The sequence below is a fragment of the Vigna angularis genome, chromosome 1 (genome assembly GCF_016808095.1).
Source record: "Vigna angularis cultivar LongXiaoDou No.4 chromosome 1, ASM1680809v1, whole genome shotgun sequence".
In the NCBI taxonomy this organism is placed as follows: domain Eukaryota; kingdom Viridiplantae; phylum Streptophyta; class Magnoliopsida; order Fabales; family Fabaceae; genus Vigna; species Vigna angularis.
Window position 1 is genome coordinate 42,348,568 of NC_068970.1, and position 14,697 is coordinate 42,363,264.

Genomic DNA, 14,697 nt, shown 5'->3' on the forward strand with positions numbered 1-14,697 from the left:
GACTTACGAACAATAAGTTAAAGGGAGACCCAGGGACATAAAGTACATTATCAATGGATATGGACGGAAAAATATGAACAATACCAATATCATGAGATGAGACTCTAGACCCATCAGCCATCGTTACTGAGGGTAAATTATCCGGACATGACAAGGAAGAAAACAAGGACTTGTTACCAGTGATATGATTGGTGGCGCCTAAGTCAAGGACCCAAGATCCGAGAGAGTGAGTCAGACTAACAAAAGGAGTACCTGTGCGTATAACAGAAGCAGATGTAGTGGAACTAGAGTGCTGACGGTCCTCATACCATCTGAGAAATTCCTGAAAGAGTACAGGGTTATTTATGGTATTTGATGAAGTAGGATGGTCTGCAGACGATGCTCGAGGAGGTGGATCAGAATTAGCCATTGCTATAGGTCGAGGAGGACGTCCATGAAGCGCATAACATCTATCAATTTTGTGGCCTAGCTTGCCACAATGGTCACATTTTGGACGTCCTTTACCTGGCTGGCGAGACCGACTCCGATCATCAAGTTGGGCAGCCATGGAGAGGGAGAAACCCTAAAAAATCCAAAGTGCTCCGATTGACGCAACGACAACAGATCCAGAAAGAGGACGAGGAGGCGATCACGACGGTCCTAGTCGGCGGCGGATCTCGCCGGCGACGCGCCGGCACGCGCGGCGGGAAGCGGCGGATCTAGTGACCTTTGCGGCGGTGCGTGGAGGCGCGTGGATGGTCTGTTCGTCGCGATCTTTGCACCACAGTGGTCGCTCAGCCGAGACGATCCGGATGGTATGGTCGTCGGTCGATTCTGGAACTCCGATGGCGACGGCTGCGGCGACGGCGGCGATGGGTACCGGAGACTGTGGAACTGGCTAGAACAAAACCTAAGCTCTGATACCATATGAAATAGTAGAGAAGATTAGGAGAAATCTCCCTTATGTGTTTAGCATACACATAGGGTAGTTTATTTATAATGTAAGATAAGGGTTAAATCCTAAATACGGAATGGGCTAAGTCCAATTAACATAAATGCACAACTTAACATCTAACACCCCGCATATGACAACATACATCCTTCTAGACATTGTCATCCAGGTGCAAAAGTCTATCTGTGAATCTAAAGGGCCTAGAGATGTTTGGGCTAAGTCACTGTTGTGGGCCTCATTGCTTTCTATTTCTTTTTATAATGCTATGTTCCATGTGCCATGACTGTGTTATATTAGTCTATTCATTCCATTGGTCACTGCTTTAAGAATATTTCTTCTTTTGCCTTAATCTCATATCCTTTGATGCCCTAATTTCCATAAAGAATGGGAAGTTTCATTTAAATACAAAGATAAATTTTGGTTATGGGTTAATCAACAAATTAAAAGATGATTAAGATGGTCATTTTTGGATCCTTAAAGTTAAGTTATGCTAGAGTTCAGAAAACCTTATCTTCTGGTGCCCTTTTTCCATAAATAATAGAAATTCCATTAGAGCACAATGATGAATTTTGCATCATGGGCTGATCAACCTAACACATTATTACCAGAGGACTCACCTCATTCTAATTCAGCAACATTCTCTCACAATTACCCTTTTAGTTTAACACCCTATTCTCTTTTTCCCATGGCATACTGGGAAATAGGATATATTTTCCTTTTCTATTATAAGTTTTATGACTTAATATTATCGCTTTCTTTATACAAATGTTAGATGAGCTTGATATGATGGGTATTTTATGCAAGATTTTCTGTGATTGTTAGGTTTCAGCTTTTCTGTCGCATCATTTTTCAGAGGTCACGGACTACAGTTTTACTGCTGATATGGAAACTGAGGTATCTACTGTGATTAGGTTGTGGCCCCATTTTAGCTTTCCAATTTATGTGTTTTTTAAATTATGATGACCGTGTGATTTGAATCCAATGAGTACCCACACAAATCACATGCATTGGGTGCATGTGTACAGGAATCCATTGCGTATGAGCATGGAAATTGAGGTTTCTGTTTGCATGAATATAATTAATGTTACTTGCCCTTGTTTTCCTTAAAAGCTGGGAGGAGTAGAGATACTTTAGTACCCTACAATAACCTATCCATTGTCATCTCAAATTTTAAAGCTGGGAAGCTGTATCACTATTATAATTGACGCCATTTATTGACTCGTTTTCCCTCACTATTTTAATCTGATTCTTTTATCTTCGGTTTGATCTAGTTGGTTGATGTTATTGTTTGTTTTTCTTATCTTATGTCTACTTCTTCATCCAGCTTGATAACGTTTCTGCTGGGTTGACTGAATGGAAAGGCCTCCTTAGAGACTATTGGACACGGTTTAAATCGTACTGTGAGCGTACTTCGAATGTTCATATTCATCAGGTATAAAATCTGTTTTTGCTCACTGTTTGGAATTTGTTGATCTAAAATTCTAAATTTGTTGCTATGTTCTATTTGGAAATTGTGAATATTTCTACATGCACCTGTAGTTTTTTTGGATCTTTACTCATGAATCCGTTTTTTGTGCTTGAAGGTTGAGAAAATGTTGGAAAAAAAGTTTGGCGATTTTTTATTTGCTTCTCTTCCAGATCAGAATCGGGTTTGTCCAAGGTAAATATTATATTTTTGGATGAAATTAGTATTAACTAATAAAATGTGGAATGATAAGAGACAAATTATTTATCCTGAAGGTTTAGTATTTTGATTCACCTCTACTCTTTCCCTCTTAGCTTCAATTTTAGTAATATTACTTGTTTTGAATTTTATTTTTTCATTTTCTGGTCTGAAAGAAAAAATTGGTAATATAAAGGCTCATCATCATCCTCTCTGAACTCCTCCCCTGAAGATGAGGATGGGTAATATAGCTAACTTGCTCATTGAAGCTGACAATTACACCCTTTTTGTGTGACAGAGTGCCCTAGAAAAACACATTGAACAATTCCTTGGATCTAGTTTTGTGCTTTGATGTCTGATAGATTCCTGGGTTGGAAACCTAACTATGAACACTAACAGTAGGTAGAAACAATAAAGAAAGAATGGGTTCTATTATTGACAGCGATAGAAATCTCTTTACAAAGAATGGTTGGGAGCATAACCTCCTTGGTTGGGAGCATAACCTCCCTCTTCTGGTCAAAGTCCAGACTTTACAAAAGAAAACTCAATGCCTCTACAGAGTTACAAGAGCTTTATTTGTAGCAGCTCTGACCCGCTCCCTTATTACAATAGAAACTTCTACACCCTTGACCGTTCGGCTTGGCCCAACCTTATATCCTATCAATGCCAGTGAACATGTACAAATGGGACACACCCCAAATATTCTAGGTGGAATGTTAAGTGTATGAGTTATATGTGGATAGAAAGAGTTGAGAACTTTTATTGGACATTTTAGTGACAAAACAGTAGAAGGTAATTTGTTAATTAAATAAGTGGCAGTAAGTATGAAATTCTCCAAAATTTTCTTGGAATATTATTTTGAAAAAGTAGTGCTCTATTTTGTTCTTTTAAGTGCCCATTTTCTCGTTCAACAATTCTATCTTGTTCGGGTGTGTATGTATACACATGCATTCATGGATTATCCCTTTTGAAAAAAAACAAATTAATGTATGATTGAAATAATCTTTACCATTATTAAACCTAACTTTCTTGATAGTAATTCCAAATTGATAATCAGCGACACAAACTACATAACAATGTAGCTAACCTCGAATTTGTGTTTAAGGAGAAAAAACTGTTACTTTTGTACAATCATCAATAAAGGTGGTAAAGCATTTAGTCCCTGAAATATAAAGAATATTATAGGGACCCACACATTTGTATGAATAAGATAAAAAGGAGAAGTGCTTACTTTATTACTCACAGGAAAAGGTACACATTATGTTTTGCCAGCTCACACTTCACAATGAAGACTCTACAAATTTAAAATGAAGTGAGCCAAGTTTTCAAAAATGCCAAATTGTCTTTCAAACAAACATTATCCTCCTTCAATGAACAAGGAATAATTCATGAATATTGTTGTGTGAACACCGTACAACAAAATAGGGTGACTCGAACTTCTCTTCTCCATGAAAATGTTCCAAAACAGAATTGGGAAAAAGATGTTCTTACTACTACCTATTTGGTTAATCATCTTCCCTCCAAAACACCAAGTAATAACAATCCTATTCAATTATTCTACAATTTTTTTCCAAACTTTAGGACAACAAATCGTCTTGTGTCTTGACTTTTGGACTGTGTAACCTTTGTCCATGTTCATTCTAATCTTTGGGGGAAACTTAATCCTTGAGCTATTAACTGCACTTTAATTGGTTACTCAACTATGCAAAAGGGATACAAATAATACCACCCTCTATGAAAACGATCTTTTCTGTCTCGTGATGTCACCTTTGCTGAAAATACACAATGTTTTCAATCTTATCTTTTGGAGGAAAGTTCATGTATTGAAGATAAGGATAATTCATTCTAGATAGAGAATCTCATTTTCCCAAAATTTTATCCTTTTAATACTCCACCATCTATTGAATGTAGTCCTAGTACTTCACAATCTACTGAATTTAGTCTTGGTCTTTCTCCTATTTATTCTCCTCGTGTCAAGCCCAAAAGATAACTGGATACCCAACTCAGATTGCTATCCATCCATTGGAAGTACACTCACAAAGGAGAGGTCTATTATTCAATCACTAGAAGTCCTTGAATCTGAAACTATACCTGAAATACCTGACATTATTGAAGAACAAAATGCGGCAGGCATTGAAGTACAAGATCCTCTAATTGTAGTAAGTAAAGGTGTTAGAGCATGTACTCAAAATCCAAGGTACCCATTGTCACACTTTGTGTCTTATGACAAACTATCCATAATCACAAAAGCTTTCTTGGTCATGTAAATACTGTTACTAATCCCAAAACTGTGGACTAGGCATTGAATAGTAATTATCAGAAAAATGTAATGAAGGTTGAAATTGTTGCTCTAGAAAAGAACAAAAGTTGGGAGTTGGTGAATCTACCTAAAGGAAAAAATCTTGTTGGATATAAGTGGGTATTCACTGTTAAATTCAGGGTAAATGGGAGGTATAAGGCAAGGTTAGTTGCTAAGGGATATACTCAAACATATGGGATTGACTATCTTGAAACTTTTTCACCTTTTGCAAAAATGAATACTGTTAGAATTTTATTGTCTCTAGCAACAAACTATGTATGGAGTTTGTAGCAATTTGATGTCACATGTTCCTTTCTACGTGACATTCTTGAGCAAGAAATTTACATGGAGGTCCTACCTAGAGATTTAAAGCCGAGGAGGGAACAATGTGTAAACTAAGGAAGGCACTCTATGGATTGAAACAATTTCTTAGACCATGGTTTGGCTAGTTTGCTACTATAATGAAAACCATGGGGTACAACGAAAGCCAAGGTGATCATGGAGTTCCTGCACTAATTGTCTATATAGATGATTTAGTTATAATAGGAAATGATCATGAAGGAATTGAAGCTGTTGAATATAGTGAAGAAGATTAGGAGAAATCTCCCTTATGTATTTAGCATACACATAGGGTAGTTTATTTATAATGTAAGATAAGGGTTAAACCCTAAATACAGAATGGGCTAAGCCCAATTAACAGAAACACAACTTAACATCTAACACTCCCCCTCAAGCTGGAGCATATAAATCATATGTTCCAAGCTTGTTACAAAGATAGTCAATTCTAGGTCCTCGTAAGGACTTGGTGAATATGTCTGCCAACTGGTTGCTTGAGTTAACGAACTCAGTCTTGATATCTCCGGATATGATTTTTTCTCTAATAAAATGACAATCAACTTCAATGTGCTTGGTTCTCTCATGGAAGACAGGGTTAGAGCTAATATGAAGAGCAACTTGATTATCACATATAAGTGTCATGTGAGTGACATCTCCAAATTTCAATTCACTAAGTAATTGTTTAAGCCACACAAGCTTGCAAGTAGCAGATGCCATAGCTCTATATTCTGCTTCTGCGCTGGACCTTGCCACAACACTTTGCTTCTTACTTTTCCAAGATATCAGGTTGCCACCAATAGCGACACAATATCCAGAAGTAGACCTCCTATCAGAAGGGGAACCAGCCCAATCAGCATCTGAATAGCAAACGATTTTGTATCGTTGTTAGGGCCATATAGCAAACCTTTTCCAGGTGATCCTTTAATATACTTCAGTATGCGAACAACTGCATCCCAATGGTCTTCACATGGAGAGTTTAGAAATTGACTCACCACACTAACTGCGAAGGAAATGTCAGGACGCGTAACAGTAAGATAGTTTAATTTACCAACTAATCTTCTATACCGTTAAGGATCTGAGAAAGGCTCCCCCTGATTTGGTAGGAGTTTGATGTTAGGGTCCATAGGTGTCTCAACAGATTTATAGTTCATTAACCTTGTTTCCTCCAAGATGTCTAACGCATACTTCCTCTGACATATGACAATACCATCATTGGATTGTGCTACTTCAATACCCAAAAAGTACCGGAGTTTGCCAAGATCTTTGGTTTGAAAATGATGACAAAGGTGTTGTTTCATCTGAGAGATGCCGAGATAGTCACTTCCTGTGAGAACAATATCATCGACATACACTATTAAGTAAATACATGCAACACCTGAGTGGTGATAGAACACTGAATGATCCGCTTCACTGCGAGACATACCAAATTGTTGAACAACACAACTGAATTTACCAAACCAGGCCCGAAGAGATTGTTTTAGGCCATATAAGGATTTGCGAAGACGACATACCAATCCAGATGACTCCCCCTCAGCAACAAAGCCAGGCGGTTGCTCCATATAAATTTCTTCATGCAAATCACCATTTAGGAAAGCATTTTTGAGATCAAGTTGGTAAAGAGGCCATTGTCGAAGAGCGGCCATGGCAATTATGAGAAATAAAGAAGATTGGGAGAAAATATCCCTTATGTGTTTAGACTACACATAGGGTAGTTTATTTATATTGTAAGATATGGGCCAATGCCCTTAATACAGAATAGACTAAGCCCAAATAACAGAAACACACATCTTAACATCTAACACTCCCCCTCAAGCTGGAGCATATAAATCATATGTTCCAAGCTTGTTACAAAGATAATCAATTCTAGGTCCTCGTAAGGACTTAGTGAATATGTCTGCCAACTGGTTGCTTGAGTTAACAAACTCAGTCTTGATATCTCCGGATATGATTTTTTCTCGAATGAAATGACAATCAACTTCAATGTGTTTGGTTCTCTCATGGAAGACAGGATTAGAGCTAATATGGAGAGCAGCTTGATTATCACATATAAGTATCATGTGAGTGACATCTCCAAATTTCAATTCACTAAGCAATTGTTTAAGCCACACAAGCTCGCAAGTAGCTGATGCCATAGCTCTATATTCTGCTTCTGCACTCGACCTTGCCACAACACTTTGCTTCTTACTTTTCCAAGATATCAAGTTGCTACCAATAGAGACACAATATCCAGAAGTAGACCTCCTATCAGAAGGGGAACCAGCCCAATCAGCATCTGAATAGCAAACGATCTTTGTATCGTTGTTAGGGCCATATAGCAAACCTTTTCCAGGTGATCTTTTAATATACTTCAGTATACGAACAACTGCATCCCAATGGTCTTCACATGGGGAGTTTAGAAATTGACTCACCACACTAACTGCGAAGGAAATGTCAGGACGCGTAACAGTAAGATAGTTTAATTTACCAACTAGTCTTCTGTACCGTTCAGGATCTGAGAAAGGCTCCCCCTGATTTGGTAGGAGTTTGATGTTAGGGTCCATAGGTGTCTCAACAGATTTACAGTTCATTAACCCTGTTTCCTCCAAGATGTCTAACGCATACTTCCTCTGAGATATGACAATACCATCATTGGATTGTGCTACTTCAATACCCAAAAAGTACCGGAGTTTGCCAAGATCTTTGGTTTGAAAATGATGACAAAGGTGTTGTTTCATCTGAGAGATGCCAAGATAGTCGCTTCCTGTGAGAACAATATCATCGACATACACTATTAAATAGATACATCCAGCACTCGAGTGGCGATAGAACACTGAATGATCCGCTTCACTGCGAGACATACCAAATTGTTGAACAACACAACTGAATTTACCAAACCAGGCCCGAGGAGACTGTTTTAGGCCATACAAGGATTTGCGAAGACGACATACCAATCCAGATGACTCCCCCTGAGCAACAAAGCCAGGTGGTTGCTCCATATAAATTTCTTCCTGCAAATCACCATTGAGAAAAGCATTTTTGAGATCAAGTTGGTAAAGAGGCCATTGTCGAAGAGCGGCCATGGCAATGAAAAGGGGAACAGAGGTCATTTTTGCCACTGGAGAAAAAGTATCACCATAATCCAAACCAAAAATCTGTGTGTAGCCTTTGGCAACCAGTCGAGCTTTCAAACGATCAATTGTGCCATCAGGACCAACCTTGATAGCATACACCCACCTGCAACCAACAACAGACTTTCCAGATGGTAATTGGACAAGCTCCCAAGTTCCACTTTCCTGTAAAGCACTTAATTCATCCATCATAGCTTGACGCCAACCAGGATGAGTTAAGGCATCACCCACAGATTTGGGAATTGACACAGAAGAAATGGATGAGAGACAAGTATAAAAAGATGGAGATAATCTGTGGTAATTAAGAACAGTATAATGGGGGGAAGGGTTACGGGTAGAGCGTATACCTTTACGGAGGGCAATAGGCAAGTCAGACTCAGTTGCTGGAGCCGGAGGAGACACATGAGGCGGCACCGGAAGTGAGTCATGAGGGAGACAATTACGGCGACTATAAACCTGAAGGGGTGGAGGTGAAGGATGATCCTGTGGTGAATGAGAGTCTAAAGAAGGAGAAGACAAAATGGGTGGAGCATCACCAGGAGGATCACAGATAAGAGGAATATCAACAGTAACAGGGAGAGGTACAGAACTAGAAGATAGATGTGAAAAGTAAAAAGAAGACTCATCAAAAGTGACATCAGCAGAGATAAAATGACGATTGAGGGAAGGGGAAAAACACTTATAGCCCTTTTGTGACCGTGGAAATCCTAAGAAGACACATTTGTGAGACCTAGGAGATAACTTATCAAGACCAGGACTAAAATCATGAACAAAACATGTAGACCCAAAAACTCGAAGAGGTAATGGATGCAGAGGGTCTTGAGGAAATAAGATAGAATGAGGGATTTTGTTATCTAGGACGGAAGATGGCATGCGGTTGATAAGATAACATGCTGTGAGAACTGCATCACCCCAAAAACGTGAGGGTACTTGACCATGAATAATAAGTGTACGAGTTGTTTCAATAAGGTGTCTATTCTTACGCTCAGCCACCCCATTTTGTTGAGGGGTATAAGCACATGAGGTTTGGTGAAGAATGCCATGAGAAGCCATAAATTGTTTAAACGGTTGAGAAAGGTATTCACGGCCATTATCACTACGTAAATTTCGAATAGACACCCCAAACTGTGTTTTTATTTCATTGAAAAAAGATTGAAAAATAGAAAACAACTCAGAACGATTCTTCATTAAAAACAACCAAGTACATCTGGAATAGTCATCAATAAAAGGTAACAAAATACTGAAAACCTAAAATGGACTTAACACGACTAGGTCCCCAAATGTCAGAATGAACCAATGAAAAGGGGGACGACGCCCGTTGTGAGACACTACGAGGAAAGGAACTACGAGTATGCTTCCCTAACTGACAAGACTCACACGACAAACTTGATAATGTGGACAACCTCGGGACAAGTTGTTGTAGTTTGGCAAGACTAGGATGACCGAACTGAGCATGAAGAAGGGATGGTGACTCCATGACTACGCCAACATGTGGAGAAGGGCGGAGATGATAAAGGCCATGAGACTCACATCCTGTGCCAATCATGTGTTTCGAACTCCGGTCCTGCAACCAAACAGAATCTTTAGTAAAGGAAATAACACAATTAAGAGTACGAGTTAAACGACTAATGGACAATAAGTTGAAGGGAGACCCAGGGACATAAAGTACATGATCAATGGATATGGATGGAAAAATATTAACAGTACCAATACCATGAGATGAGACTCTAGACCCATCAGCCATTGTTACCGAGGGTAAATTAGCCGGACATGACAAGGAAGAAAACAAGGACTTGTTACTAGTGATATGATCGGTGGCGCTTGAGTCAAGGACCCAAGGTCCAAGGGAGTGAGTTAGACCAACAAAAGGTGTACCTGTACGTGCAACAGATGCAGATGTAGTGGAACCAGAGTGCTGATGATCCTCATACCATCTGAGAAATTCGTTAAAGATTGCAGGTTTGTCTACGATATTAGATGAAGTAGGATGGTCTGCAGACGGTGATCGGGGAGGTGGATCAGAATTTGCCACTGCTACAGGTCGAGGAGGACGTCCATGGAGAGCATAACATCTATCAATCTTGTGGCCTAACTTGCCACAATGGTCACATTTTGGACGTCCTTTACTTGGCTTGCGAGACCGACTTCGATCATCACGTTGAGCAGCCATAACAGAGGAATCATCTGTACGAGGAGATGTCTCAGTGACGGGTTTGCTCGGTATACGCAAAAGAGCAGAACAAGTAGAAGTAAAGTTGGGTATGACAGGAGAACCCAAAATCTGATCACGGACATGAGAAACATCATCAGAGAGTCCGTATAATGCCAACAACATGAAGAACTTTGATCGTTGTTCCAATTCTTCAGCAGGAGTGGAAGCAGGAGGTAATATATCATTAAAGTCATGAAGAAGGGCATGAATTTTACCCAAATATTCTGCCATGGGACCAGGATTGCGCGGACCAATAACAGTTAATAGGTCCTGACAAACACCATAAAGACGCTGAGTGTCATTTGTGTATAACAACTTTGCTTGTGCCCATACTTCTGAACATGTCTCATAGGATCGAAACATTTGTTTCAGTGAGGAGTGAATGGTGGACTTTATAACAATGCATAACTGAGCATCAATTTTCATCCAGCGGGAAGTGTCATCTATGAGAGCAGTAGTCACATTTTGAGTAAGATGATCTAAGTACCCCTGACTCTTCAACCAAAGTTTGATGTCGGACGCCCAGGTTGCATAATTTGTGCCATCTAACTTGTCAATGGACAAGTGTACATTCCCATAATTAGTATATATTGAGGGATCAGAAGATGAGCTACCAATAGAGGTGTTTGTAGACGAGGAAGACGCCATGGAGAGGGAGAAACCCTAAAAATTCAAAGTGCTCCGATTGACGCAACGACCACAGATCCAGAAAGAGGGCGAGGAGGCGATCACGGCGGTGCTGATCGGCGGCGGAAAGCTCCGGCGACGCGCCGGCACGCGCGGCGGCAGCGGCGACTCTTGCGGCGGCGCGTGGAGGCGCGTGAGAGCTCCGATCGCGGCGATCTTCGTGCGACGGTGGTCGCCCGACCGAGACGCTTCCGATGGTGTGGTCGCCGGTCGATTCTGGTGCTCCGGCGACGGAGGCGGCGGCGACGGCGGCGGTGGCGACGGCAGCGGCGGTGACGCGACAACAGCAGCAGTGACGGGTGCCGGAGACCGTGGAGTTGACTGGAACTATTCCTGTGCTCTAGATACCATATGAGAAATAAAGAAGATTGGGAGAAAATATCCCTTATGTGTTTAGACTACACATAGGGTAGTTTATTTATATTGTAAGATATGGGCCAATGCCCTTAATACAGAATAGACTAAGCCCAAATAACAGAAACACACATCTTAAAATCTAACAGCAATGAATAGGCGAACAGAGGTCATTTTTGCCACTGGAGAAAAAGTATCACCATAATCCAAACCAAAAATCTGTGAGTAGCCTTTGGCAACCAGTCGAGCTTTCAGACGATCAATTGTGCCATCAGGGCCAACCTTGACAGCATACACCCACGTGCAACCAACAGACTTTCCAGATGGTAATTGGACAAGCTCCCAAGTTCCACTTTTCTGTAAAGCACTTAATTCATCCAGCATAGCTTGACGCCAGCCAGGATGAGTTAAGGCATCACCCACAGATTCAGGAATTGACACAGAAGAAATGGATGAGAGACAAGTGTAAAAAGATGGAGATAATCTGTGGTAACTAAGAACAATATAATGGGGGGAAGAGTTACGGGTAGAGCGTATACCTTTACGGAGGGCAATAGGCAAGTCTGGGATGACCTAACTGAGCATGAAAAAGGGATGGTGACTCCATGATTACCCCAGCATGTGGAGAAGGGTTGAGATGATATAGGCCATGAGACTCACATCCTGTGCTAATCATGTGTTTCGAACTCCGGTCTTGCAACCAAACAAAATCTTTGGTAAATGAAATAACACAATAATGGGAACAAGTTAGACGACTTACGGACAATAAGTTAAAAGGAGACCTAGGGACATAAAGTACATTATCAATGGATATGGACGGAAAAATATGAACAGTACCAATACCATGAGATGAGACTCTAGACCCATCAGCCATCGTTACCGAGGGTAAATTAACCGGACATGACAAGGAAGAAAACAAGGACTTGTTACCAGTGATATGATCGGTGGCACCTGAGTCAAGGACCCAAGATCCGAGAGAGTGAGTCAGACCAACAAAAGGAGTACCTGTGCGTATAACAAAAGCAGATGTAGTGGAACTAGAGTGCTGACGGTCTTCATACCATCTGAGAAATTCCTGAAAGAGTAAAGGGTTATTTATGGTATTTGATGAAGTAGGATCAGAATTAGCCATTGCTATAGGTCGAGGAGGACGTCCATGAAGCGCATAACATCTATCAATTTTGTGGCCTAGCTTGCCACAATGGTCACATTTTGGACGTCCTTTACCTGGTTGGCGAGACCGACTCTGATCATCAAGTTGGGCAGCCATGGAGAGGGAGAAACCTTAAAAAAATCCAAAGTGCTCCGATTGACGCAACGACCACAGATCCAGAAAGAGGGCGAGGAGGCGATCACGGGTGTTCTGATCGGCGGTGGAACTCTCCGACGACGCGCCGGCACGCGCGGCGGGAAGCGGTGGCAGCGGTGACTGTTGCGGCGGCGCGTGGAGGTGCGTGGGTGGTTCGTTCACCGTGATCTTTGTGCCACGATGGTCGCCCGGCCGAGAAGATTCCGATGGTGTGGTTGTCGGTCGATTCTGGAACTCCGGCGGCGGCAGCGTCGGTGGCGGCGGCGACTGCAGTGACAGTGGCGGTAATGGGTACGGGAGACCGTGGAGTTGGCGGGAACTATTCCTGTGCTCTAGATACCAGGTTATTACAGAATTTGAATTTAAGAAGTTAAGCTAATAGAGATATTTCTTGTGCATTCAAGTTGTCATTCCCATCGTGGTATTTTCATCTCACAACAAAAAAGTTGTTGGATTTATTGGCTGAAATTTGTAAATTAAGATGCAAACTAGTAGAGACCTATTTGAACAAAATAAAACTTGGTGAATTAATTGAAAATGTAGTTGTAGATAGACAATCTTATGAAAGGCTGGTCGGGAAGTTTATCTATTGTCTCACACTAGGCCTGACATTGCCTAAGTTGTAGGGGTTGTAAGTCAATTCATGCATAATCTAGAGGAGCTCATCTCAGAGTTGTTTATCACATTCTACATTACTTTGAAAGGAACTCCTAGAAAAGGAATTCTATTTACAAAAGGAAATGAGTTGATTTTAGAAGCCTACACAAACACTGGATACTGCACTTTTCTTGGAGGAAATTTAGTCACTTTGAGGAGCAAGAAGTAAAATGTCAAGATCAACTATAGGGGCAGAGTTTAGAGGCATGGCCTTTGGAATTTGGAAATACTATGACTAAAGGTAATTTGAGAAGACTTGAAGATTTGTTGAGAGAATCCTATGGGACTGTACTGTGATAACTAGTCAATCTAAATATTGCACATAATTTTGTGCAACATACTAATATGTTGAAGTAGACAATCACTTCATAAATGAGAAATTAAATAATGGACAATATGTACACCACTTGTATCCTCTGGAAATCAACTTGTAGATGTTTTGACAAAAGGCCGGACTGGTGCTACATTTCAGTTAATTGTTAAATTGGGAATGGATGATATCCACCCATCAACATCAGGGGATTTATGACGTAGTTAATATCTTTTTGTACAGTATTAATTACATAATTAGGAGATTTAATTACATTACATAATTAGGATGATTAATAAGCTAACAATATATGTTATATTTCTTGTACAAAAGATCATTGATCTTGAATTGTAGGGATAGATTATATCCATCATAAATTAGGATTTTTAGTTATTATGTCTCTGTATTCTATTTAAGAGCAATTGCTCCTATATAAATAATACTAGTGTTAGATGTTAAGATGTGTGTTTATGTTAATTGGGCTCAGTCCATTTTATATTAAGGGCCTTGGCCCATATCTTACATTATAAATAAAATACCCTATGTGTATGCAATACACACAAGGGATATTTCTCCTAATCTTCTCTATTTCTCACATGGTATCAGAGCCATGGTTAGAGCCTATCCTAGTGATATTTGTTGTTTGCTGGGCATATTGTTCCACCCGCTATCGGGCTGCTATCGGACCACCCATTAAAAATTTCTACTATCACACACGAGATGTCTATACCTCGGTGTGAAGGGAGTGTGTTGGAAGTCCCACATCGACTAGAGATAAGGCCAATTTATAATATATAAGTGAGGTGCAAACCTCACTTTACAAGCCGGTTTT

General features: G+C 40.4%; 1 protein-coding gene across 1 annotated transcript in view; it reads left to right on the top strand.

Moving 5' to 3' along the window:
* The window catches only part of LOC108347888 (uncharacterized), a 60,905-nt gene that overhangs the window by 25,191 nt on the left and 21,017 nt on the right, over positions 1 to 14,697 (top strand). The window contains exons 14-16 of the mRNA XM_017587343.2: positions 1,754 to 1,825; positions 2,256 to 2,363; positions 2,515 to 2,591. Of these exons, the coding sequence (XP_017442832.1) occupies positions 1,754 to 1,825; positions 2,256 to 2,363; positions 2,515 to 2,591 (257 nt within the window). The remainder of the gene's footprint in view (positions 1 to 1,753; positions 1,826 to 2,255; positions 2,364 to 2,514; positions 2,592 to 14,697) is intronic.